The 27,827-nt window shown below is 39.2% G+C and overlaps 1 protein-coding gene and 1 pseudogene across 4 annotated transcripts; both read left to right on the top strand.

The window, feature by feature from the left end:
• FAM161A (FAM161 centrosomal protein A) lies at positions 1 to 25,002 on the top strand. Of its 4 annotated transcripts, none has more exons than XM_036263248.1 (7): positions 1 to 220; positions 8,355 to 8,590; positions 10,639 to 11,805; positions 12,159 to 12,326; positions 14,625 to 14,724; positions 23,979 to 24,133; positions 24,597 to 25,002. In XM_036263248.1, exons 1-7 carry the CDS (start codon positions 17 to 19, stop codon positions 24,733 to 24,735), a joined length of 2,169 nt encoding a protein of 722 aa, XP_036119141.1. In that variant the 5' UTR covers positions 1 to 16; the 3' UTR covers positions 24,736 to 25,002. The 4 variants fall into 4 exon arrangements, with proteins under 4 accessions (XP_036119141.1, XP_036119142.1, XP_036119144.1 ...); XM_036263250.1 differs by lacking the exon at positions 1 to 220 and adding an exon at positions 2,291 to 2,322; XM_036263249.1 differs by lacking the exon at positions 12,159 to 12,326.
• LOC118630974 lies at positions 6,262 to 6,755 on the top strand (annotated as a pseudogene).
• Positions 25,003 to 27,827: the final 2,825 nt, after the last annotated feature.

The raw sequence follows: 27,827 nt of genomic DNA, 5'->3' as shown, positions 1-27,827 counted from the left end.
CCTCGGCGGCGCGGTGATGGCCGCCTCGCACCGAGCGGCGAAGCTGGCGGCCTCCAGTCTCCACACCCCGGCAAATCCCAACACCCGGGCGCGGGGCGCCCTGTACGAACGCCAGGACCCCTTAGACGAACTGGCTGCGGCGGCGGCGGCCTTGGAGGAGGAGGAAGAGGAGGAGGAAGAGGAAGAGGAGCTGAAGGCGGTGCGGCGGTCGCCGGCGCAGGTAATGTAGGGGCGGGACGTGGGCTGGGGCTGGGGCTGGGGCTGGGCTCTGGCTGGGTGCAGGCTGAGGGCTGGTCGGCGTCCCCGCTGGGCTGAGCGGCGGGCTGGCAAACGCGGCGCCCTGTCCAGATTCTCCCTATCCGATACTCCTGGCCCACCACCTTCTTTTTGCCCCCTTGGACAACATTCAAAACCTAGGCGTTGAAAAGGCTTTTAATGTTCACCCAAGAGATTGTTGTAAATATTCTCTAGACTAGAGTGCAAAGTACAGAACCTTACTCTTTATGCTCCATCATCTGTCAGAAGTAGATATTCCCTTTTCTTTTTAACTCGCGGAAGACTGATCTACCTACCCCACAGAGGATAACGGGTAAAATTAAAGGGAAATCAACTGTGCTGTCAGAGGTGTGTTTTGTTGTCACCTTAAGGTCTTGGTTATTAGTGCATCTTAACAGATGTGATGTTTAAAACCATCAAGAGTTCAGTGGATAGATCAGACATATAGTTAAGAACTAGAGAAGCAAATTACTGAGGATCCATTATTTTCTAAAGGGCTCTTCAGGGTGGTGTGAGAATCTTTTCACTGATCACTTTTCAGTGCCATGTGTGTCGTGAACACCTGCCTACCAGTTAGAGGGCTGAGTCTGTCATCTGCGCTATTCCCTTAAAAAACAGAAACCTTGAATTTGCATATATAAACCTCCTTATGCCCAGTTAAAGTTTCTTTCTTTTTCTTTTTTTTTTTTTTTGGTACGTGCCCCTAGCGGGAACTGAACCCAGGATTCTCTGGTCCACAGACCCAAGCTCCAACTGCTGAGCCAAACAGGCCAGGGCTAAAGTTTCTTAATACCATTTTTCCAAGCCTCTCAGATACAAAAAGAAAAACCATTATGGTCTAGGGCTAATAGAAATCACTGAATATTTTGGAATTCTAATCTCTTTAATCTACACTCAAATTGTTAATGACAAAATCTGTAGCAATACCTTTTATGGTCAGCATTTCACCAACGGACATAAACTACTTGGAATTATCCAGACTAAGGCAGACTCAGACACTGAACACGAACCAGGGTGCGAGTCGTAGGACCAGTTTCACTCATGATAAAGCTTCCCCTCAACACAAGTTTTAGTAGCCAACAAAGGAGACTAAGTGATGGAGGAAGATTTGAATGGAGGAAAAGGATTTGGAGTCCTGGATTATGACTGATTCTCTGCCATTTGCTAGATGATATTGTCCCCTTGTCTGTAAAAACTGTAATAATTTTCTTTCTAGTCTCACTTGGATGTTATGTTATAAGAACAGTTTGTATAAATTAGTAATTATAATAACTACTGCCAGCAGGACTGTCATTTGAACAACCTGCCCAAAGATTAAATTCTTCTTTGTCTTGCTGTGGTAGACGACTCAGTCATTTTTGTGGTTGCAGTGTACTTCCAGAATGCCTTGTTCAACTGTTAATTTGTGTTGAAAATTTATTACCTTAGGAGAGATTAATTTATCTAGTGAGCTAGTTTCAAAGGGACAGGAGCCTACTAAGAATAAAAAGGGGGCGGGGAGCTAATCTTATGAATTTGACACTGTTCTGAGACTACCACACTTGAAGGATCCAAAAGCAAACCTGATAAGCTGCCACTTCCTGCCTGATCGCCAGAGGACACTGGGATAGGGAAAAGGCACGGAAAGGAAAAGAGTGCAGGAACCAAGCTGGCTTGGGTTTCCACCTTGATTCTTAAAGGTTAATTTGGTTGAACTTTGTCATCTGTAAATATATAGTAAACTCAGATACCAAACCCACCACACAAGGCTGATTAGAGAACCAACTGTCACAGTAGGTCTCTGTCAGTCCTTTCCTGATGGCTTTGTGGAGACTGACTGGCAGGTTTGACAAAGCAGAAGTAAGGGACTGGTTAGGAGGCTGTTGCATTAATTCAGGAGCCATAGGTGGTGGCTGGACCTAGAGTCTAGGGGAGATGGCAAGAAGTAGACAGATTTCTCTAGACTGGACAGGAATTACTATTAAAGAATGAATGTGAAGGCCAAGGAAGAGGAAGAAATCAAGAATGCTCATTCCCAGGTTTCTGGTTTGACCAGCTGCATGGAAGGTAGTGCCATTTACTGAACTGGGGACAACTTGGGGAGGAACGGGTGTAGAGGCTGGGTGGTAATCAGATTTTTGTTTGTTTTGATTTTTTGTTGTTGACACTCTTATGGATGCCCCTCTCCAAGGTTTCAGTTTTGAACACGGTAACTTTGAGATGGCCATGAAATTACCAAGTGGAAATATGTAGGAAGCACTTGAGCCTATGAATCTGTAGTTCCGGGGGGGCTGGGCTAGAGATGTCTACCTGGGAGATTTCAGCATTTTTGAAACAATGGGAATGGATAAAGTCACTTAGGGAGAGTGCGGAGAAAGAAGGGACCTTGCATAGAACTTTTAAAAACCTAATCTAACAGTCAGGTAGGGAAAAAGGAGACAAAAGAGATTAAGGACCAGCTATAGTGGTAGGATTATCACAAGAGTGTGGAAGCCCCCTATTTATTGGTTTTAATGATGAGGGAAAGTGTCAAATGCTGCTGAGAGAAGGGACATTTCGTCTTTAAAGCAGGAGGAAAAGAGAAAAGTGGCACAAAAACGGGTGGTTGTATAGATGTGAGGATGAGGAAACTTTTTCTCTGATGGTTTCTGGTTTCTTAAAGAAATAAAAGAGTTATGGAGGAGTGGGTTGGGAGCAGGTAGAAGAGCAAGGGAAAGGTAAGCAGCATTGCTAGGGGAGTGTGAGAGGCAGGTGCCACACAGATCAAGTAGTCATTAGAGATCGTTTAGTTTTTAATTTAGTATTAATATTCACAAAGCATTCTTTTTCTTTTCTTTTTAAGTTGCATGTTAATTATGGAAGTAATACAGGAACACATTCTCCTTTCAAAGTTTCAAATGTTACAAATAACGCTTAGGCCCTTTATCTCCCAAAAGAAAGTCTGGGTCCCTCGTCCCTCCCCAGTGGTAGCCACTGTTTTGAAACTGATATATATTTTTCTGGGCTTTTTCCTGTCTCCTATGTACATAATATTTTAATATATGGTAGCATTTTATATATAGATATTGTTCTGAAACTTGCTTTTTACTCTTATTATTTGTTGGAGGATTTACCCATGTTAGTACACCCTTACAAATCCCTTCAGTACAAAAAAAAAAAAAAAATTAGTAAAAATTCCAGAATTGCAGATGATACTAGATAGACTATTACCACAAATAGTTATGAGTGCTGGTTACTAATGAAACACATGTGCTGGAAGGAGTTATCATCTAAATGGGTCAAGCCAATTTAGAGAAGATTATCCTCTCATCTAGTGGCTGTATGTGCAACATTCCACAAAAAGCTCAACATTTAAAGGGAAAGGGTGCTGTTTTAGGCTCTTGGAAAATAATGTCCTTGGTCTAGGTTATTTGATCTACTAAAATATTTTCTTCTGTGTAAAAACAAAGATGAAGTTAGAGTGAGAATTTGCTTATTTATCATTCATCTGTTTTAGGTAAAAAACACTGAGGGATCAATTTATCTGAAAAGTTCAGACTAGTGTTAAGAGTATTAAACAGAAATGGGACTTATACTGTTCAAAGTCATTGCATAAGTATAAATTATCAGACCAGCCACATCTCTTCAGAAGCTACTTATCCTTCAATATCTTTTTCAGTTTTTCTAGGACCAAATAACTTTTGCTCATTCCCAGGTTTTGGAATGGAAAATGATTGTTATAAGGCCTGCTTTTAAGGGATGTTCTAAAAGAATGAATGGAGAGTATATGGATGCTTTTGTCTAAAAATGGTTCTTTGGAATATCCTCCCTGTTTTAGTTAGTTTTTTGTTTTGTTTTGTTGTTGTTTGTTTGTTTAATAAGCCCTTTCCTTAATAGAGCCTCCTTTCTGGGCTTTCTTCCCAAATTGGTTTATACATTCTACTCTCTTATCCTGCAGCTGTATGCACTTTGCTCTCCACCATGCCCCTGCCACTTTTGTTAATAACATTTTCTTTGTCTGCAGTACCTTCTCCCTCTTTCTCCCATGCTCTCTCTCTGATCGTCCAGATTCTTCCCTCTTTGACTCACCTTAAATATCACCCCAGGAAACCTTCGTTATCTTACAATTTCAAACCAAACAAAAGCTCCCTTCATTTGAATACCATTATCACTTGGAATTTTTATTTCTCATGACCACTTTCTACTTCATATTAGTTCTCCTCTCACTGTTTATGTAAACATTGGTGTTGCCAACTTATTCATCCTCAGGCTTTTGTCTTATTGCCCACACTCTCCCCAAGCACCCTCATCCACATGCACCTGCCACTTCTGTGTGCACTGGTGGCTCTCATATCTTCATCTCCAGCCCAACCTCCTTACCAGGTCTACAGATATATTTACCCACCTGTTTGCTGGACATTCAGCTGCCCTTCTATCTCTTAAACTCAGTGTGTCTAAGAGAGAGATTTGTTACCTTCTCCTAAAGCACTCTCCTCCCCGCATTCCCTATATTGATGAATGGCAGCAGCAGCATCTACCCAGGCAGGCAGCACTCCAAACACAAATCTTCAACATGTTGCCCACAATACAGGCCATTATTGGGTTGATGATTCAGCCTCCTAAATCTACCAAGGCGGCTGCCTTGGTGCTCCTTCCTTAATTCTGCCCTTAATATCTCTAACTTGGACCTTTGGAATAGCTCATTAACTGCTGCTAACTTTTCGTCTTTTGTTTCACTCTCTTTGCTACCAAAATAATCCTTCTGAGCATTACTGATCATGATGCACCTCTGTTCACGTCCTTCAAAGCTCCTGTTGCCTGGTTGAATCTCTTGACTTACCTTTTCACCTTGTTTCCCATCCTCCACTGTGCTCCATATCCTGTTCACCAGCCCTCAGATATTTACCTCGCTCTGAGCACACCATGCCTGTTTCTTCCTTTTGTGGCTAAAAATCCCCTCCTGCCCTTGGGAGGAGTGTGATGTTTCTTTGGAGCCTAACACTTGGAATTTGGGTTGAATCCCAGCTCTACTACTTACCAGCTATGTGACTGTATGCAGGTAACTTAAATCCTCCGAGCCTCAGCTTCTTTATCAAGAACAGAGTATCTGCCAGTTGCATCATCATATGATGAATGTTCTTGCACTGTGCCTTCTGAGGCTCAGTGCCTTCCAAAGAAATCCATTCTTTGTTTTTCACTGCTTTCCCAGTAGACATATTTTGTCCTCATCTAACATTATGTCTTCATCTGGCTCACCATTGTAAATTCTGCCTCTTCTTTTTCCCCTGGTCAGAATTAGGCATTCCTTCTCTGAGCTCTCATGGTAACTGATACTGTGATATACAGTCACTCTTTGTCTCCCTACTCAGCTGGGAGCAGCTCGTGGACAGGAGTCAGGAGTTCTGTCTTAGAGTCTGCTGCCCATTATTTATGTACATGTCCTCCCCTAAACTAGTGGGAAGCTTCTCAAAAGTGGAGTTCTTATCTGATTTGTATCTTTAAGCAGCTAGCTGAATGCTGGGTGTCCCTAAGTATTTAATGAATGAGGAAGTTAACAAAGTACTAATTTCCACAGCTAAGATAATGATAAGGAGCACATAGAGAAGCAGTAGAAGATATCAGAAAATTCTCTTCATTGAGTTGTATGACAATAAAGCAGTTCTCTGAGTCATAGATTTGTTGGTAATAAATTTCTGCACACCAGTTCTACTGAAGATAATGTGTTTTCCTTTATTTGTTTTCTCTAAGTTAGCCCACATAGTACAATACTGGCCTCCTGTACACTGGTTTTAGCCCATTCTTAAAAACACCATATCTATAACTTTTATATACAAGTGATTGTTCTGCATTTTCCCATTGGGAGAAGCTACTCAGATTTATTTCCTAGTGTCTTATCAGATTAGGTCTATAATTTTCTAAGGCAAATATACTTTTTTCATTTTGAGTATATTTCAAGCAGTAGGCTAAATTTAAGACCATGGTCAGGCCTTGCAGACACTGTCGTACTGGGACCACTCGAGCCTAGGCATGGAGAACCCCATCGTGTACTTCGACATCGCCGTCGATGGCGATCCCTTGGGCCACGTTGCCTTCCAGCTGTTTGTGGACAAAGTTCCAAAGACGTCAGAAAACTTCCATGTTCTGAGCACTGGGGAGAAAGGATTTGGTTATAAAGGTTCCTCCTTCCACAGAATTATTCCAGATTTATGTGCCAGGGTGGTGACTTCACACGCCATAATGGCACAGGCGGCAAGTCCATCTATGGGGAGAAATTTGATGATAATTTCATCCTGAAGCACACAGGTCCTGGCATCTTGTCCATGGCAAATGCTGGACCCAACACAAATGGTTCCCAGTTTTTCATCTGCACTGCCAAGACTGAGTGGTTGGATGGCAAGCACGTGGTCTTCAGCCAGGTGAAAGACGGCATGGATGTTGTGACAACCATGGAGAGCTTTGGGTCCAGGAATGGCAAGACCAGCAAAAAGGTCACCATTGCTGACTGTGGACAACTCTCATAAATCTGACTTCTTTTTTTATCTTAACTACTAGACCATTCCTTCTGTAGCTCAGGAGAGCCACCCCTTTCCCCCCATCTGCTTGGGATGTTCTATAATATTCATGTGCTTGCTGCAGTTCATTGAGTTCCATATTTTCTTTACTCCTTCCAAGTCTAGCTGGATTGCAGAGTTAAGTTTATGACTATGAAGTAACTAAACAATTGTCAAAAAAAAACAAACCAGCCCTGGCCGGTTTGGCTCAGCGGTTAGAGCGTCGGCCTGCGGTCCTGAGAGACCCGGGTTCGGTTCCCGCTAAGGGCGCATACCTCGGTTGCAGTTTGTCCCCAGCGCTGGTCGGTTGTGTGGGTGGCAGCCACTCGATGTGTTCCTTTCGCGTCGATGTTTCTCTCTCTCTCTCTGTTCCTCTCTCTCCCTCCCACTCTACCTGAACAAAAAGTGGAAAATGTCCTCGGGTGAGGATAAAAAAAAAACAAAAAACCATATCAGTAGCCTTTTATGCATGGTATCATAAATAACCAACTATTTCTCAACTGAGAAAATATTAAATTTCTATATATATGGAGAAAGTGGGGTTTTACCTCTATAGTTGCTTCAATTAAAAGAACAGTGAGAGGTATATGAAAGGAGTTAGGGGAAAGATCAGTCAGGCTCTTCCAGGCATGACCTATAAATAGAATAAATACACTCTGCAGTTACAATACTCTACTATGTCGGGCCGGTGTGGCTCACTGGTTGAGCATCGACCCATGCACCAAGAGGTTGCTGGTTCGATTCCCGGCCAGGGCACATACCCAGGTTGTGGGCCCGATCCCCAGTGGGGGTCATGCAGGAGGCAGCCAGTCAGTCTTCTCTCTCAGCAATGTTTCTCTCTCTCTCCCCTTCCTCTCTCTCTCTCAAATCAATAAAGAAAAAATATTTTAAAAAATATATTATACTATACTACTCTTGTTCTCTTTTACTCCCAAAGTCCCTGTTACCCAAGAGAGCTATTGCTCTTATTGCCCCTAAGAGCAGCTATTCTGAAAGTACCTCCCACCCCCTCCCTTCCGTACCCTCCTACTTCCTATGAGGTCTTCCCTATACATCCAGGAGGGTTTCTTCCTGGATTCTTGATGAGCCAGTGAGAACTCTGCTCCCTCCATTCTCCTGCCCTCCTTCACTCATTCCCCTGTCTTCTCTCCACCGGCACACCTTGTGGCCCACACTGTAGCAGCCCAGCTCCGGGAGGGTGTGGGCTGTGGTTGCTTGGTTTGCAAAAAAGAGGGACTTTGTTCTTCTTCTCAGTTATGACTTACAACTTCAAAGGAGGCTCTTTATAAATGATAGTTTGGTTCTATTCTATTATAGTGTATGGGTTAATACATGATCCAGGAATCTAACCATTCCTTATAAAAAGGATTAAATAGCATTTATTTTCTGGCAACTTGGTCTCTCTTATTCTTAATAAAGTGTTGAGGGGAAAATGTACATAGCTCACAAGTAACTTATAATCCATTAGTATGTGTATGTAGCCCACAAGTAAGAAGCAGCATTAGAAATCAGTGTCAAGTTTATCTTACAATTCCAAACACCATATAACAGGTTTTTTTCTCCTATCAGACTAATGTTAACATCATTTCCGGGGCGGATGGACAAACATATGCAAGCTATGAGGACTCTGTGGACATTTCTGATATTTACCACTCTAATGAAGAATATTTCAGGAAACTAGAAGAACTGAAGGCTGCCCACATGGAAACTATGGCAAAGTTAGAGAAAATGTACCAGAATAAATTAAATTTAAAGAAAGTTCAGCCAGTGATCACCAAGGAAGAAGCTTCTAGTGTCTCTTCCATGTAAGTTTGTACGTAATGTTATTTGTGGACTGTAAATTAAAATGTATACTTAAAAGTGCAGAACAAGCCCTGGCTGGTGTGACTTGGTTGGGCATCGTCCCCTGTACTGAAGGGATTACTGGTCAGGGCACATGCCCGGGTTTGGGGCTCAATCCCAGGTAGGCGATGTGCAGGAAGCAGCCGATCAATGTTGCGCTCTCATATAGATGTTTATTGCCCTCTCTCCCTTCCTCTTTCTCAAAAAGTCAATTTTAAGAAATCTTTATAAAAAAGTGCAAAACGAAACTATTTCAGAATATTTTCCCTCAAATGTCCCTTTGTACTTCTAATTATATACAGAGGTGGAACTTTATTCAAAATGTTTAATGGCTCATCAACCTACTAGATGGCTTCTTGCTTTTAGGGTCTTTTGGTGGCCAGTTTATCTTTTCTTTCTGACCTATTATTCATACAATTGTAGACATGTATCAGAATATTTAGTCTGGGCCATTTTTATTTTTTTTAATTTAAAAAAATTTTATTATTTTTTTTTAATTTTATTTTTGTTACAGATGTTTCTCCTTTTTTACCCCATTGACACCCTCCTCCCCATCCCCCCTGCCCCGTCCCTGGCATTGTTGTCCATGTCCATTGGTTATGCATACATGCATATAAGTTCTGTGGCTTATCTCTTCCCTCCCCCCTCTATCCCCTCTTCTGAGGGTTGTCAGTCTGTACCCTACTTCCATGTTTCTGAGTCTACCCTATTAATCTGGGCCATTTTTAAATGATGAATATTAAAATTTTAAAAGCCCTTTATAACATGTGGATTAACATGAGCTCATTAAAGATATACTACAAAGAGTTTAGGACTAAGACATAAATCTGATTAAAGTTTTCAAAATAATCTTTGATTTCAAGACCTATTTCTGTGATAAACTCACTTGTTTTGAAACTTGAGGCAAGTCCCTTAACTCATCCAGTTGGTCAGCACTGATTGGGCATCTCCTGGGGTGCCAGACCTTGCCTGGACACTAGGGAGTCAAAATCAAGATGCCCTATACATAACATAAAATTTACCATTTTTAAATGTAAAAAAAAAAATCAAGATGCCCTTGCCCTGGCCAGTGTTGCTCAGTGGTTAGGGTGCCGGTAAGTTTGATTACCAGTCAAGAGCACATACCTGCATTGCAGGTTCGATCCCTGGCCCCAGTTGGGGCGTGTTCAGAAGACAACCGATTGATGTCTCTCTCTCACATTGATGTTTCTATCCAACCCCTTCTCTTTCTCTCCCTCCCTCCCTCGAGATAGATAGATAGATTGATAAATCGATCAATTGATTGATCGATCGATCGAGATGCCCTCAAGAATCTCAAAGACTAGCTGAGAACCAAAACTCGCAATATAACAGTGTTATGGAGACAGAGGAAAAAGCAGTTGATCATATCTGGTTGTCAGTGGAGGGACACAGGCAGGAATTTTCTACTGAAGTGTCATATCTGAGTTCAGCCTTAAGGCGGGGTGGCCGTGTAGCTGTAGCAGATGCAGAAAGCAAGGAGTGGCCTTCTAGGCAGCCAAAACCACAAACCACGTGTGCAAAGGCAGGTGAGGAACTTCATGTGATTGGATGTGACTTAGAATGGTGATGGGGATAAGGAGAGGCAAGCAATGAAACTGGAAAGATAGGCAGGGGCTAATATTAAAGGGCTTTGTAATCTATACTTGATTTCATAACAATGACAAATCATAGAAAAGTTTCAAGAAGGAGAGTGACATGATCAGATGTATATTTTTAAGATGGTGACTATGGAAAACGTGGAGAATTCAATTCAGAGGTTAGACACAGGAGCTTAGATCATTCATATTCCTCATAAAATGAGGGAGTCAGATTAGATAATTTATAGGCATTTTCCAGCTCTATTCTAAATAAAAGTGATAATTTTTACCAGCCATATCCAGCACCTATCCTCTACCTGATTACTCCTTGATCTAAGAAAATATATAATTGTTAATTTTTATATTTGATCACATACAACTGAAAGTATAACCTAATTATTCTTCTCACTTAGGTCTGTATCAGAAAAGAACTCCTATCACACTATTTCGTTAGTCACATCGGTTTCAGAACCTGACTTAGTTTATTCTTCCCCCTTGATTGTGTCTTCCTCTGAAGATGAGTTGCCCAACTTAGAAAGAGAGTTGCCCAAGAAAAACAGGATGATGACCTATGCTAAGGAGCTCATCAACAACATGTGGACCAACTTTTCTGTTAAAGATTACATTCAGCATGAAGATGTTACCTTCCTATCAGTTGAAAAAACAAAGAAGAAACCAAAACAATGGGTGTCAAAGATAACAGTACCTGAGCCTTTTCAAATGACAATTAGAGAACAGAAGAAAAAAGAAAAGAACATGAAATATAAATCAGATATTGAAATGGTCCACAAACTGCGCAAAAAACAAGAAGAAGATTCAGAGTGTAAGAAAAAATTCCGAGCCAACCCAGTTCCCGCGTTTGTCTTTCTCCCCCGTTATCATGATATAGTCAAGAAAAATGAAGAACGGAGGAGAACTGTGAAGGAGAAAAACAAAGAAGCTCTTTTGGCCTCACAAAAGCCATTTAAGTTTATTGCAAGGGAGGAACAAAAGCGAGCAATACAGGATAAGCAGCTAAGAGACTTTTTTAAATCTAAAAAGAAAACAAATCGATTTAAAGCCAGACCTATACCTCGATCTACTTATGGTTCAGCTACCAATGACAAGTTAAAAGAAGAACTCTACAGAAACAGTAAGACACAGCTGAGAGCCCAAGAACTTTTATCAAATGCATCTCCTGCACCTTATCGACCAGCTCACAGAAGTTTTGCTGCGAGGAAACCCAAGGGTCCTGTACAGGCTGAAAAGTTGAAGGATAAAAGCAACTCTAGGAGCCAGACTGCTGATTTTGAAGAACTTCCTGAGAAATATCAGAAACACCTCTCAGAACAGAAATGTCCAAAACTCCTAACAGTCTACAAACCATCTGATCTTCATGCAGCCTCACATGCGTCCACTAAAAAAGAGAAAAATTTGGCAAATAATGAATCAGATGAAGAAAATTTAAAAGAAACGCATTGGCCTCATCAGTCTCTAAGGCGCAAGTCACCAGTAAGAAGTCCAAATGCAAAGCATGTGCCTTGTAACTACAACCCTCCAATACCCACAGTATCTTCCAGAGGAAGAGAACAAGCCACCAGGTAAATAACTAGGATACAGCAGTGACTGACTTACTGTTGCTAAAATAGTATATGCCGCACGACTTTGTGTTGGTGAATTTGAAAATATGAAGAAATTATTATACCTGGTAATATATTTTACTCTATAATATAGAATATTTTGCAAGATGGTGTGCTAAGAAATGTATTTTCCATTTTATGAATCCTTGGGAATAGAAAAGGTTATAGTCAGCCTATTGATTTCCAGTTTCACAAGTCAGATCCTTCTCAAAAGTTTGCCTTTTTTCAACCTATGAATTATTCTGTGTTAAATCTTTGCTAAGCAACATTCTCATTGGCTTAAAGTGAATTAAGCCTTAGTTTGTTGCCCTCAGGAGATCATTTGAGGAAAAGAAAATGTTGGAAGAAGAGAGAAATCGGATCCTAACTAAGCAGAAGCAAAGAATGAAAGAATTGCAGAAACTCCTGATAACCCGGACTAAGGCTTATGACTCACATCAAAGTTTAGTTCAAGTGTCTAAATCCAGAATAAAATCTCTCAGGTATCATGAAAGAATCCTGAACCTCCAGACCATTGGTTTTCAAACTTTACAAAAAAAAAAATTAATAGATAACTAATATATGAACAGATTTTAAGAAGAGTATTAGAGCCCAGGCAGTGTGGCTCAGTGGTTGAGCGTCGAGGTTGCTGGTTCAATTTCTGGTCAGGGCACATGCCCAGGATGTGGGCCAAATCCCCAGTGTGGGGCATATAGGAGACGGCCAATCAATGTTCTCTCTCATCAATGTTTCTATCTCTCTTTCCCTCTCCTTTCGAAAAAAAAAAAAAAGAGTATTAGTATTTTAGTTTCTGGATTCAAGTTATTATCAGTTACTTATACTCAACACACACACATACACACACACAAACTCACACACTCACATTCACTCACTCACCTCATGGTGAGAACCAACATGTATACTCACCTGATGGTGAGGACCATGAAGCCATGTTGATGAACATGTTGTGGCCACAGCTAATATAATCTTATATCGACATTTAATCTTTTTCTTTATATTACTTTTATTGCACAGTACAATATTGAGAAAAATTTTGAGTCGCATAGATAAAGCTTTTTTATTTTTTTAAATCCTTACCTGAAGAAATTTTTGCATTCATCTTCAGATAGAGCTGGAGGGAGAGAAGCAGGAAAAGAGAGAAACATTGATGTGAGAGAGACACATAGACTGGCTGCCACCCACACAACCCCAACCGGGGCCGCAGACAAACTGCAACTGAGGTATGTACCCTAAGCGGGAATCAGACCCAGGTCTCTCTGGTCCGTGGGCCGACGCTCTAACTGCTGAACCAGACTGACCAGGGCTAGATAAAGCTGTTTTTGTTTTTGTTTACTTTTTATTTTATTTTTAGAGAGAGGGAGAGGGAGAGAGAGATAGAAACATCCATGAGAGAGAACATCGATTGGCCGCCACCTGCACACCCCCCCACTGGGGTTTGGCCCACAATCTGGGCATGTGCCCTGACCGGGAATTGAACCGGTGACCTTTTGGTGCATGGGTCAACATTCAACCACTGAGCCATACTGGTTGGCCTAGATAAAGCTTTTTTAACAGCTTGCCATGTAATCTCAGAATATTCTTCAATAAACAGATATGTAAAAGAGCTTTGTTCTAAGGTTTGCATGAAATCTGATAACACAAATTAACACATTGATGTTAGTTAACATCAATTATGTGAGGTGTCAATTAACACGTATTAATGTTTAGTGGTATGTGTTGCATTTTGTCACAGTTTTAATATAAATAAATAAAAATATTCACAGAACACTGGAATTCTGCAAAGTTTGAAAACCAGTGTTCCAGAGGAACATTTTTATGTTGTAAATAAACATAAAAATGTTCATGTTTAAGTAGAAAAATAATTCCCCCAAAGCTGGGTAAGTAATATGATTTATTAATTTTTAATCTGATCTATAAATACTCCCCAAAATCTATATTTTCTTTTCATTATAAGTATTTATTTTAATATATAATTATATTCCTTTATAATGTATGTTATATATATATATTCCTTATAAAGTCTATCAATGTAATTCATTCATAGAAAGAGCTTAATATGATGAACTTGATCAAGAAGTTCCTTAGAAATATGTTATTCATCCTTAGAAAGTAAACTGGATTTTTTATAATACCAATTTTATAGTATTATTATTTTCTCTAATCCATGAAATCTTATTATCTTGGTAGAGTTAGTGTGTTTTACACAGAGAAAATAGCACAGTTTGATTCATTATAGGATCTCGACCAAATAATAAGTATACTTTATGTGAATTTATGTATTTTGCTTCCTATTCCTCTATATTTTATAGTCCCATAATCCCCATTTCTCTCCTGACCTATTCCCATTTAATTAACTTTGACACCAAACTATAGCAGATCTCATTTAAGGGACTAAAGAAGAGCAAGGTCTTGTTTTTGGAAGAAATTCCTTAAAGAGAAGATACCTATTTTGGACCAATTTATTTTGGTTTTATACACTTATATATGAGATAAGAGGGCATTCATCTTTTCTGACCACTTTGAAGCCCCTTAATACATTAAGTCTTGAAGGTCTTAAAACCTTCAAAGTACAAAGACTTCTCCCAGGATATAAAATATGTGCTCTCAGAATCTGGAATTTTTATTCTGCACTCCATAATAATTTACCAGTCTAGAAAAGGAATTGTGGTAAATTGTAAATTGTGCTCATAATTTAATTTCTGATTTGTCATCTAAGCTAACTGTTATATATGCAAGTTCTTATTTCTTTTTAAAATTCCACTCCTTTTATTTGATTTTAGAAAGAGTGAAAAGGAAAGGATGAGAGAATACCGACAAGAACTAGAAGAAAGAGAAGAAAAATTAAAATACAGGCCACTACTATTTGAAAGAGTTGCTCAGGTTGTGTTTGTTGGAATTTAAGAGCTATTGTCAGTTGTTGTTTTTTAAACATCTTTGGCTCTTAATTTATAGTCCGTTTTTCTTATGTGCTGTATAATGTATTAGACAGTTTCTGTGACAGCTTCATCAAATCAGTCAAGTAAGTAATTTTGCCAAAATCAGAGCATTGAATCTTGTTGATGAGGCACGTAGCTTGATAAAGAACATGCTGCTAATCTAATCATTTTCAAAATAATAGTTTCACAACCTGTTTTTAATGGTTGATCTTTTTTCAGTACCAGCTTGACTAAATATTAAGTTAAGGCTTCATGATATGATTTAAAGATCTTTGAAGAATTAAAAAATGAAACAAAATGGCTAATTGAATCAGATTTATTTCTGCTAGTGGTTTTGTTTTTGTTTTTGTTTTTAATTGAGATATAACTAACATACAGCACTGGGTAAGTTTAAGGTATATGGCATAATGACTTGACACACATAAATTGCAAAAGATTACCACAGTAAGTTTAATTAATATCCATCACCTCATATACTTACCCCCCCCCCCAATTTTTTTCTTGTAAGAACTTTTAGGATTTACTCTCTCAGCAGCTTTTCAAATACTCCATATATAGTTATCATGTTGTATATTACATCCCTAGTACTTATTTATCTTATTACTGGAAATTTGTACCTTTTTTTTTTTTAATCCTCACCAGAGGACTTTTTTGCATTTATCTTCAGATAGAGCAGGAGGGAGAGAGGGAGGAAGAGAGAAAAACATCGATGTGAGAGAGACACATCGAGTGGTCACCATCCACACGACCCCAGCCAGGGCCGGGGACAAACTGCAACTGAGGCACATGCCTTTAGCAGGAACCGAACCCTGGACTCTTTGGTCTTCGGGCTGATGCTCTAACCACTGAGAAAACTGGCCAGGGCGAAATTTGTACCTTTTGACCACCTTCATCCAGTTCCTGCTGGTAACCACAAATCTGATCTCTTTTTTTTATGAGTTTTTTAAAAATTTTAGATTCCACATATAAGTGAGATCATACAGTATTTGTCTTTCTGTCTGACTTATTTCACTTAGTATAATGTCTTCAAAGTCCACCCATTTTGTTGCAAATGGCAGGATTTCCCTCTTTTTACGGATGACTAGTATTCCACTGTGTATATATACCATATTTTCTTTATCCATTCATCTTTCAATGGCCTCTTAGTTGTTTCCTTTTTTGGCTATTGTAAATAATGCTGCAATGAATGTGGGGTATGTCTCTTTCAGATGGCGATTTTGTTTTCTTTAGATATATATCCAGAAGTCAGATTGCTGGATCATATTTAATTTTTTGAGGAACCTCTATACTATTTACCATAGTGATTGTACTTACTTACATTCCTACTGACAGTGCACAAGGGTTCCCTTTTCTCCACATCCTCATCAGCATTTATCTCTTGTCTTTTTCATAGCCATTTTAACCAGTGTGAGATATCTCATTGTGAAATATCACCTAATGACTTGCATTTACCTATAATTACTCATGTTGAAAACCTTTTCATGTAACTGTTGGCCATTTGAATATCTTCTTTGGAAAAATGCCTATTCAGCCCTTTGAAACTTTTAAATTAGATTATTTGGGTTTTTTTTTTTTTTTTTGCTATTGACTTGTATGAGTACTTTATATATTTTGGATATTAATCCCTTATCAGGTATATGATTTGCAAATATTTTTTCCTATTCAGTAGGTTGCCTTCTCATTTTGTTGATCAGGTTTTTTTTAAATTTTTATTGTTGAATGTAGAATGTATTACAGATGTTCCTCATTTTTCCCCCATTGACCCCCTCCTCCCCACTTCCGCCCCCCTCCCGCCTTTTCCCACACTATTGTCTGTGTTCATTGGTTATGCATATAAGTTCTTTGGTTTATTTCTTCCCACCCCACCCCCCCAACCCCTTTCCCTTTGAAGTTTGTCAGTCCAGCAATGAATTTGTACTTCTTAATCCCTTCACCTTTTTCACCCATTCCCCCAACCCCCTCCCATCTGGCAACCAACAAAATGTTCTCTGTATCTATGAGAATGTTTCTGTTCTACCTGTTCATTTTTTTTTTATAGATTCCATTGTTGATAGATATGTATTCATTGCCATTTTGTTTGTTCATATATTTTATCTTTTTCTTCAAAAAGACCCTTCACCATTTCATATAATAACGGTTTGGTGGTGATGAACTCCTTTAACTTTTTCTTGTCTGGGAAACTCTTTATATGTCCATCAATTCTAAATGACAGCTTTGCAGGATAGAGTAATCTTGGTTGTAGGTTCTTGCTTTTCATCACTCTGAATATTTCTTGCCACTCCCTTCTGGCCTGCAAAGTTTCTTTTGAGAAATCAGCTGACAGCCTTATGGGAACTCCCTTGTAGGTAACTAGCTGCCTTTCTCTTGCTGCTTTTAAGATTCTCTCTTTGTCTTGAACCTTTTGCATTTTGATGATAATGTGTCTTGGTGTGGGCCTCTTGGGGTTCATTGTGTTTGGGACTCTCTGTGCTTCCTGGACTTGTATGCCTGTTTCCTTCACCAAGTTAGGAAAGTTTTATGCCATTATTGTTTCAAACAGGTTTTCAATTTCTTGTTCTCCCTCTTCTCCTTCTGGCACTCCCAAGATGCGAATGTTGGCACGCTTGAAGTTGTCCCAGAGGCTCCTTACACTATCCTCATTTTTTTGGATTTTTTTTTCTTTTTGCTGTTCTGACTAGGCGTTTTTTGCTTCTTTATATTCCAAATCGATGGTTCGCTTCTTGGATTTACGTACTCTACTATTGAATCTGTGTAAATTACTTTTTATTTCAGTTAATGCCTCCTTCATTTCTGACTGTGCATCCATTATTTTTGACTGGTCCTTTTTGATGCTCTTGAGGCCCTCACTAAGTTCACTGAGGTTCTCACTAAGTTCATTGAGCATCCTTAAAAGCAGTATTTTGAACTCAGCATCTGTTAAGTTGCTTATCTCCATTTCGCTTAGTTCTTTTCTTGGGGTTTTGTTCTGTTCTTTCATTTGGGACCTGTTTCTTTGTCTCCTCATTTTGGCTGCCTCCCTGTGTGTTTCTGTGTATTACTTAACGAGCAGTATGGGGCTAGCTGAGACCAGATGCTGCTTGTTCGAATGAATTTACGAAAAACCTGAAGCAGGATCCAAGACAGGCCAATCCTATGGTTAAGCAAGTGGCAACAGCTTGGGTGGGCCTGAAAGTTGGGTGGGGCGGGGCCTCAGGGAGTCAGCAGGGCGGGGCTACCAGTGTGAGCCAGGTTGCTGGAGTCCCAGATATGGCGGCTGTCTGGCGCTCCAGGGAAGGGCTCACCAAAGGAACAAAGGCCTCTGACAGCACGTTTGTCCCAGAGAAAGGCCCCTCGCTCCAGTGCCAAACAGCTCAGTTCTTCCCTGTATGTCTCTGGTGCCCCTTGAGCTGCCTCCCCTCCAAGCTTAGAGGAGTGAGTCCGATAAGTCCGTGCGCGGGCCCTTTAAGGAGCTGCCTGGGGCTCCAGCCGCCTCAGCTTCCCTGAGCCTCAGTTCCTGCTGGTTTTTCCAGCCAGAAGTTATGGGGACTTCTCTTCCTGGCACTGGAACCCTGAGCGGGGCACCTGGTGTGAGACAGGGACCCCTCAGTCCTCAGGAAGGACCTTCCCAGCCAAGGTGTCCTCCTGATTTTTATCCGCCACACGTGGGTGTGGGACCAGCCTGTCTGCCTCCGCCCCTCCTACCAGTCTGGATGTAGCTGCTGCTTTAATTCCGTAGTTGTAGGACTTCCATTCAGCTTGATTTCAGGTGGTTTTGAATGATGATCGTTCTGTAGTTTAGTTGTAACTTTGATCTGGTTGTGGGAGGACGCAATACCACGTTTACCTACACCGCCATCTTGACCGGAAGACTGATCAGTTTTTTTTAAGTGAGTCTATAATTTTCAGTCTTAGCTACAATTACTAAAAGGATTTCTGTCCTTTTTATTGGAAAAACTAAATTTATACTCAGTTTTCCTTAACTGAGAACTTTGTCAATTTCAGATAATCTTCTTAGTACCCATGAGGGAGAGGTTCCTATTGGTGACATAGCTTAACAATAGACAGAATCGCTGGAAGTTACAAGTGCTGTATTGTGAATTTCAGGCTGTTATATTTGGAGCTTTCTGCCAGTATGTGCCTGGGACAGAGGTCATTACAGGATTGTCCTTGTCAATGACTCATTGAGGACTAGGGACATGTATTATGGGTTAATCTACATATCATAATCTCCCAAAGTATGAGAACCCTTTACTTACAGATTTGGATATAATTTTATATAGTGCTTGTCATATATATGTGTGTGTGTATATATGTGTGTGTTTTTATTAATTTTAGAGAGAGGAAGGGAGAGGGAAAGAAGTAGAAACATCGAGGAGGGAGAAACAATGATCAGCTATCTTTTGATGCCCCCAGCTAGGGATCGAGCCCAAAATCTGGGCTTGTGCTCTGACCAGGAATAAAATCGGTGATCTCTTGGTGCATGAGATGACGCTCAACCACAGAGCCACACCAGTCAGGCTAGTGCTTGTTATTTTAAAGGATGGGTTTCTTTTAACATCTCAATTTTAACTTTAGGGGAGGGGAAATCAGAAGCTGTTTTCCATTACTCAGTATAAAGTGATTTACTTGGGCTCAAAGATGTTATCTGCAGCTCCCAACTGCAGGTTTTTATATCCTCTTGTCTGGTGGATATCAACCCAGATTTCCCACTGGCATCTTACATTCATGTTGCCTCAAACTAGATTCTCCTCTTTGATTTCCTGTTTTGGTTGGGCCACTATTTAGATGACTGGAAACCACTTTTTCTCCCCATTCAGTTGTCCCTGAGAGAACCGACAAATTTTCTTTCTAAATAATTTTTGGACCTTACTTTCTCTACTCCTGATAGTGAAATGCTAGGTAAAACCTCTCTTGTTTCCTATCCGAGTTAATATAATGGTTTGACTGTTTTTCTGTCCTGTTCTTTGCAAAGCCACCCGTTATATCTTTATTTTGCTATTCCCTTTCCCTTGAGAAAATGTTAACCCTGGGTAATAACCCTTGATAACAGTGGCAACCATGCACTCAACAGAACCATTCGTTCTCATTTTCAATGAATGGTATCAAGAGGTCTTGTCATTGACTTTTCCAAAAAATGCTACAAGGTTGATATTCCTATATTGCAGAGGACGAGACTGAAGTTCAAAGAAGGTAAGTAATTCATAAGATTTATAGTTAGTAAATAATGGAACTAGGATTGGAACCCAAATCAGTCTGCTTCCAAACACTTAACACCAAGCTGTCCTGCTTTCCCCAGAAAATAACCCCAGAAGTCTTAATATGGTGTACAGAATCCTCTGTGATCTGACCCGTTGACCTCTTTAGTTCATCTACCACTCTGCTTCTCCGAAGTCGCACCTTATATACTCTTTACTCTCAGGTCATACTAGACTACTAGTTTCTTTATTCATGCTATTTCTGAACACCCTTAGAGCCTCTTCCTGTCTTCTCCTACTCTTTCAAGTCTTAGTATAAAATCACTTCCATTGTTTCCCCTGGTTGGATTGGGTGCCCTTTCCTATGTGTTCTTCTTTTTTTTAAATCTTCACCCAAGGATATTTTTCCATTTATCCTCAGATAGCGTGGGAAGGGGAGAGAGAGACAGAGACAGAAACATCAATGTGTGAGAGACACATCGATTGGTTGCCTCCCACATGACCCAACCAGGGCCGGGGACGAACTGCAACCGAGGTATGTGCCCTTGACCAAAATTGAACCCACAACTCTTTGGTCCACAGGCCGACACTCCACCCTTTGAGCCATACTGACCAGAGCTCCTCTGTGTTCTTTTATTACCCTTTGCATACCTCTCTCTTTGCACCCACCAGGTTGTATGGAAATTATCTTAATGATCTCTCTTCCCTTTCAACTACCTTTATTTTATGTTTTTCTAGACTTTTTTTTAGAGAGAGAGGAAGGGAGAGAGAGATAGAAATATCGATGTGAGAGAGAAACATCAATTGGCTCCTGCATGCCCTCTACTGGGGATCGTGCCTGCAACCCAGGCATGCACCCTGACTGGGAATCAAAGTGGGACCTCTCAGTCCATGGGTCAACGCTCAATCCACTGAGCAACCACACTGGCCCGGCCAGCTAGTTACTTTTTTTTTTTTATCCTCACCCGAGGACATTTTTCCATTTTTTGTTCAGATAGAGTGGGAGGGAGAGAGAGGAAGAGAGAGAGAGAAACATCGACGTGAAAGGGACACATCGAGTGGTTGCCACCCGCACAACCAACCAGGGCTGGGGACAAACTGCAACCGAGGTACATGCCCTTAGTGGGAACTAAACCTGGGCCTCTCTGGACCGCAGGCCAACGCTCTAACCGCTGAGCCAAACAGGCCAGGGCCAGCTAGTTACTTTTAAAGGTGGTGGTCAAATCTTTATATTCCCAGCACCTAGCACCTACGACAACATCTAGCACAGAGGAGATGTTAATAAATATTTGTTGAACCAAAACTGAATTGTTCTGATCAAATTAGCTGGATAATGACCTGTCATTTTCTTTCTGGGATTAGCCCAGGCTGAGAGCACTACCCTGACAAATTAGTGATGATTCTGAGCATTAACAAGCAATTTTGCCATGCTGTGAATTCCCACTGTTTCTAAGTACCAGAGAAAACAAGTGGTGTGTATGAAATTAAACCCATAAAGACATTTTAAATGTTGAAAACACAGGTTAGTTTCATAGCTGATGTTTCTACCACTTTTGGCCCTCAAATATGCTGTTCCCTTTGCCCAAAATACTTTTCCTGTCTACCCCCTACCTCCACAAGGTCACAAAATAAATATTTAGTAATTATTAAATAAATGAATTACTATACACTTATAGTTATAAAAAATAAGTATTTTTTTCCTTCAATCTAGAGTCTGATAGATAAACTTTTATCACTTGCTATTTTGGTTTCCTGAAGAAACAAATCCTTTTTTTTTAAAATAGTGTTTGATAGTAAAATTAATAATGAGAGTTATTTTAACTGTTCCTTTTATCTCAGTCTTTATAATTCTTTTGTATAGTGAAATGCAAGGGGGAAATGTTTCAATTAAGAACAATTACACACTATTCACCTCGATATAAAATATTAAAAGGTAATTATATATACAGAATGACTGGCAGTGACTCACCATTGCTTTGATTTTGTTAACAGAAATTAGTATGTTTTTCTTGCCATCTATTTTGCTGTGATTGTTGGTGTTAATTAACAGCTGTTATGTAATAAATTCACTCACAACTTTTTGCATTACCCATTCATAAGTGTTAATTGTGGTCTTGCTCCTGTTGAGTTATCCTCTAACAGTAGGCCTATGATCCAGTACAGAACAAACCATGTTGTCCTGTTTCTTGGAAATCACACAGTTTGTTAACTGAATAGATGTTAAATTAAGTTTTAAACCAAATTCAGGTAAGGGTTTACTATCACTAACTTTGATTAGTATTTTAATCTTTTTTCTATTTAATTTGCTTAAATCAGAATATACTGTTCTTAGTGCATTCAGAGTTAGGTTGGGGGTTTCGTTGTTCTGCTTTACAGTCTTTGGTGCATAGTTTTCATCTTTGCCATGCCTTTCAGTTCCCCAAAGGCTTGTCTGTTGGTATTCATAGCCTCTGGATGCTTATTTACTTTCTGCTCTAAAAAGTATTGTTATTCACAGTGATTGTATGTTAGCAGCAGTTCTAGTGCCTCAGTTTTCCAGAATGTCAGAAAACGCACTGCTGATAGTTTTAATCCATTGTAATCAGTCTCTGCTATTTTGATTTCCCCCATGGAACATTAGACTCCATGATCCCTCATTAGCTGGGGTTCCAGGATTGGGCAAATATCTGACAACTGCATTGCTAAAGTCAGGCTTTAAGCTACCTTCAAACTCCAGGATGACCCCTACCATTTAGACAAAAGCATGGTGGAGTGGAAAAGACCCAGGAAAGGATCAAGAGACTTGATTTTACCACTTACCATTCTTGTGACCTTAAGCAAACCAATTAACCTCAGTGGGAGTGATGGGAGCATCTTGGTTTTCTTATTTGTTAAATTTGGGGGTGAGACTGGGGACCACTGGAGCTGGGTCATTCCTAGACACTTTGCTTTAGTTGGAGATCCAGATGGCAATTCTTGGCCCTAAACTAGTTCATATCCACTCATAGGAGCTAAAGGTGTACTAAAGCCAAGGCACTATGAACCCCAGTCATCTGGCTCTGTAAAGCCTGAGTTTCAGGAACTGTGACAACTTTTGACTTGCTTCTTCTGTATGAGAGGGTCATCATAACTCCCACAGGCCCCAAAGCCAAGAAGTAATGTTCTGGAGATCTGAACCCAGTTCTAAATTCATGTTCTTTTTGCTGTATCTATTGCTTCATCCACAGAATAGAGATAACACTGATGATTGTGTGATCTGTGATGGAGTAGAGATATGGTTCACAAAAAGCAGAAATTACAGTAGGCACATAAAAGAACCTTCTGACAACTGTCACACGAACTTATTTTCTTACTGATTTTTCCAGATATCCTTAAGCAGTCATAAAAGTGTATAAAACAGGTACAGTGTAAAGAATAATTGTAGATCAAAATTCATGTGGTCATTACCCAGGTTAGCAAATAGAGCATTGCCAGCACCCTAGACCCTGTGTGCCTCTCCTGGGTCCAAATCCTTCCCCACTCCCCTAGAGGTAACCACCATTCTCACTTTTGAGATAGGCATTTCCTTGTTGTTCTTTGCAGTTTTACCACTTATGATTTGTCCCTATGAAATATGGTTTTGTTTTGCCTATTTGGGGGCTTTTTGTAAATGAATCATATACATATATATATACCCTTTTGTGTTTTGCTTCTTTTGCTCATTATTATGCTTGTGAGATCCATCATGTGGTGTATAGCTTGAGTTAATTCATTTTCATTGCTTTATTTTACTCTATTGTATGAATAGGCTACAGTTTATTTATCCATCCTACTATTGATAGCTATTTGGTTGTTTCCAGTTTTGAGTTGTTACAAATAGTACTATTCTGAACATTTTTACACTTGTAAGAGTTTCTCTGGGTATATACATAGGAATGGAATTGCTGGTCAGAGGGGATGCATATTTTCAACCAATTTAATTTTCACTGGAGCTTTTAACCCATGCATTTTAAATGGAAAGTTAAAGTCTTTTGTTCTCATCTAAAAGGGTTTGTCTTTCCTATAGAAAAATGCAAGAATGGCAGCAGAAAAGCATTATTCTAACACCCTAAAAGCACTAGGACTATCTGATGAGTTTGTTTCAAAGAAAGGCCAAAATGGAAAAATATTTGAGTCCTTCAGCAACCAAGCGATGAAAAGTTTCACTGAAGATAAAGAAAGGTAACATATATAAGATGTCTGAATGGTGTATCTCTGAAAAAATTCTTACCTGCAAGAAAGCAAAAATTCTATTCTATAATATTTTTAAAAGGTCTTTTGCCTAATGAAATGTGAACTGTTGTAAAACATATTGATATTTTAATATTTTTGATACATTAAAAATAATACACATTGATGAAATATCTTGCTTTTAAGCAGAATAATTTAAGTTTCTGACTGACACAAATAATGAACATAACATGCTTTCAAATGAAGTTTAAAGAGTCAACCAAGTTTTGAAATTAATTAGTTCTCAGAGGAATATTTACTTTCCCAGTTGGCAATTTCATAGAGTTTTCTTGATAAATTGGAGCTCATATACTTGAGGAAGACTAACTTCATGATGACATACATTGCAAAGGGTTTATTTACCTTTAAACCAAATCATTTTTCCTTTGAAAGATTGATAAATTTTTTTCTCCAGCTTTAATGAAGAAGAAAATGTAGAAGAAAGAGAGAATGGGGAAGAAAATTATTTTACTGAAACCAACAGCCAGGATTCTTTCAAAGAAAAAAATGAAGCTGATGAAGAGAGTGCAGAAGAGAAATCTGTTGAAGACTAAAACAGAATCAGCAGGGCCCCCTCTCTGTGCCTGTGCTGTTAGCAACCTTGCTTGTTGTGTTAGGAACATAGATGGGAACCCCTCTGATATGTGCAGGGCTCTTGAGCAAAGTCATCTGTAGCCAAAAAGGCCGAATCCAGCTGATAATCATTTGGTCAGAGTAAGGCTTTGCCTATTCAGTTTTTTAAATTGCTACACCTGGTCTGTTTGTAACTTTGCTCTTACTTGTATTTTTTTTTTTTAATCCTCACCCGAGGACATTTTTGCATTTATCTTCAGAAAGGAGGCAGAGAGGGAAGAGAGAGAGAAACATTGATATGAGAGAGACGCATCAAGTGGTTGCCACCTGCATGACCCCAACCAGGGCTAGGGACGAACTGCAACCGAGGTACATACCCTTAGCGGGAACCGAACCCAGGCCTCTCTGGTCCTCGGGCTGACGCTTTTACCACTGATCCAAACTGGCCAGGGCTTGTATTTTTTTAAAAGCGGTTGAGAATCAGAGCTGTCACAAACTGATTAGTTGTAAAAATATACAATTACATCATTATTTTTGGTAGGAAAAAATGGCTTAGAATTGAGAGCAAAGAGAAGTAGTGGTCTTTGGTGATTTGTTTGAAAAGTTTTTTCTGGAAAGCATGAATCAATAAATGTTTTTAAATTATACTATTTGCCCATTCTTTTTCTCTGCAATACATCTCAAAAAATGAATCCTCAAACTTGTTTTAATAGTTAAGTTTCTTATCTGAACCATTTTTAAAAAGTAATAAGATATAGAAAAGAACAGATGCTTACAAATGTATATTCATTTCTGCCCTGAAAGTTTACTATTATCCACAGTATCATCACTTTTTATTTCTAGTATTATTCCAAATTATTTTTGATATATAAATTATTAGAAGTTTTTATACTCATTTTGTAACCTTGTGTATTGTGACAAATAGAAATAATTACAGCATCTAAGTTATAGTCTTAAATATCAACTGTGTTTTAAATGTGATGAAATTGTGCATAATTACTTGTCCAAGGCAAGTCTCCATAATAATTCAAACTTACCTCTTTAATACTAGACCCAGTGGTGCTCAACTTTTTACATATTATTGCAGACACACTTTGTCTTTCTGTGCATGATGTTCATTTGATTTTATGAATCTATAATTTTTCCTCTTTAAGCAAATTTTTTGTTGTAAGAATTCAAACGATTCATAAAGATGTGATAGGGTGAGACATTTTCTTTTATAAAAACAATTTCCTTTAAAGAGGATGAACTAATAAAGGTATGTATGTATGTATGTGTGTGTGTGTGTGTGTATATATAATAGCAGTGTTTTCCAACTGGAAGTTTATGTTTTAAATGAAGAAACAAGATGATTTTTCCCAATCAATGCCAAATGTTTACTTGTAATTCCTTTCCTATTGTTTGTGTTGAATTTTTTGTCACTATCATTAGATTGTAAACTCCTTGAAACTTGGCACCATTTAAAAATTTATCTTTGTATTCCTTTAATATTTTGCACAAGATTGTGCGTGCATATGGTAGGTACCTAATAAAGGTTTAGATGAATAAGTAGATGAGTATGTTTTTTAATCATACTTATACTTACTTCAAAATGAGTACACATGGGATTAAAAACATTTCCTTTCCAATTTATTGAGAATCTGTGAAACACAATCCACATTTGCTTTTAAGGATTTGCTCTTTATTCTGTCCCTTCTCAGTTATATGGGGAGAGTGTAGGACATGGTTTCAGGAGCAATCTTCAGTTTTCTTTTCTTTAAAAATGGGAATAGTACCTATCTTGGGTGGCTCTAGGAAGGATTAGATGTGTGGGAAAGCTCTTTGCAAACTAAGCTATTCAAATGACAGTGTCAGGGGACAGATATTCCTGAAGAAACTTTATACACTTTTATTTAAATGAGATACAAAGTGATTTACATATTATTTTGTTAGGAAAAAAATGTGTTATCCACTTTTTGAAGACAGTGATCTTGTAAACACAGAGCCAAATACTGGCAGTTTCAAATCATTCTATGCAAAATCAACATTTTTTTTTAGAAAGCCATCAAATTGACAACTGAAAGGTTTCTTTAGTGTGTGACATTACACAATAGGAGATAAAAATTGAGAAGAAAAATAATAAAATCTGCTATATAACTGTCAAAAGTCAAGGAATAATATGCATGCTTATATCCAACTCTGAAAAGATGGTAATGTAAAAAAAATGGTAATGGAATTTGCCTCTGGGACAGAGTCTGGGAGTAAGCAGTGGAAGACTTAGTTTTGTTTTCCCCCCTTTCAACATGTATATTAGAGAAAAATATAAATGAAGCTTGAGCCTTGTTGGAAGCTGCTTTCTAGTCATGGATTTATAGTACCTTGATTGCAAGAAAAGAAAAAAATACATACATATGTGTGTGTGTATGTGTGTATTTTTTTGTTAATCCTCACTTGAGGATATTTTTCTATTGATTTTTAGATAGAATGGAAGAGAGGGAGGGAGGGAGAAAGAGAGAGAGAGAAACATCAATATGAGAGAGACACATCAATTGGTTGACTCCCGCATGAGCCCAACCCGGGCTGAGGATCAAACCTGCAACCCAGCCCTGGCCAGGTTTGGCTCAACGATTAGAGTGTTGGCCCGCAGACCAGAGAGGCCTGGGTTCAGTTCCTGCTAAGGGCACATACCTCTCTTGCAGTTCGTCCCCAGCACTGGTTGGGGTTCTGTGGGTGGCGACCAGTTGGTGTGTCTCTCTCTCATTGATGTTTCTCTCTCTCTCTCTTCCTCCCTCTGTCCCTCCTGCTCTATCTGAAGATAAATGCAAAAATGTCCTCGGGTAAGGATAAAAAAAACAAACAAAAAAACCTCCTGCAACCTAGGTACATGCCCTTGGCCAGAATCAAACCTAAGACCCTGTGGGCTGATGCTCTAACTGCTGAGCAAAACTGGCCAGAGCAATATATTTTTTCTTGATACTAAAAACAACAACAAATTGTATACAGTTTATTTGAATCAGGATCCAAACATTTCATGTGGTTAATAAGTCTCTTAAGTCTTTTTAACACATCTTTTTTCCTTGCAATATTGTTGTTG

Source organism: Molossus molossus, unplaced genomic scaffold, assembly GCF_014108415.1.
Source record: "Molossus molossus isolate mMolMol1 unplaced genomic scaffold, mMolMol1.p scaffold_m16_p_15, whole genome shotgun sequence".
Lineage (NCBI taxonomy): Eukaryota > Metazoa > Chordata > Mammalia > Chiroptera > Molossidae > Molossus > Molossus molossus.
The sequence above is the reverse complement of the archived record's forward strand: the minus strand, read 5'-3'. Positions and strand labels throughout refer to the sequence as shown.

Bases quoted from the DNA above. Each gene is read 5' to 3' on its own strand.
- FAM161A (XM_036263248.1), top strand. From the start codon at position 17: ATGGCCGCCTCGCACCGAGCGGCGAAGCTGGCGGCCTCCAGTCTCCAC. The intron at 8,591-10,638 runs GTAAGTTTGTAC...CTTCTCACTTAG, and splicing joins GCTTCTAGTGTCTCTTCCAT to GTCTGTATCAGAAAAGAACT. The intron at 11,806-12,158 runs GTAAATAACTAG...TGTTGCCCTCAG, and splicing joins GGAAGAGAACAAGCCACCAG to GAGATCATTTGAGGAAAAGA.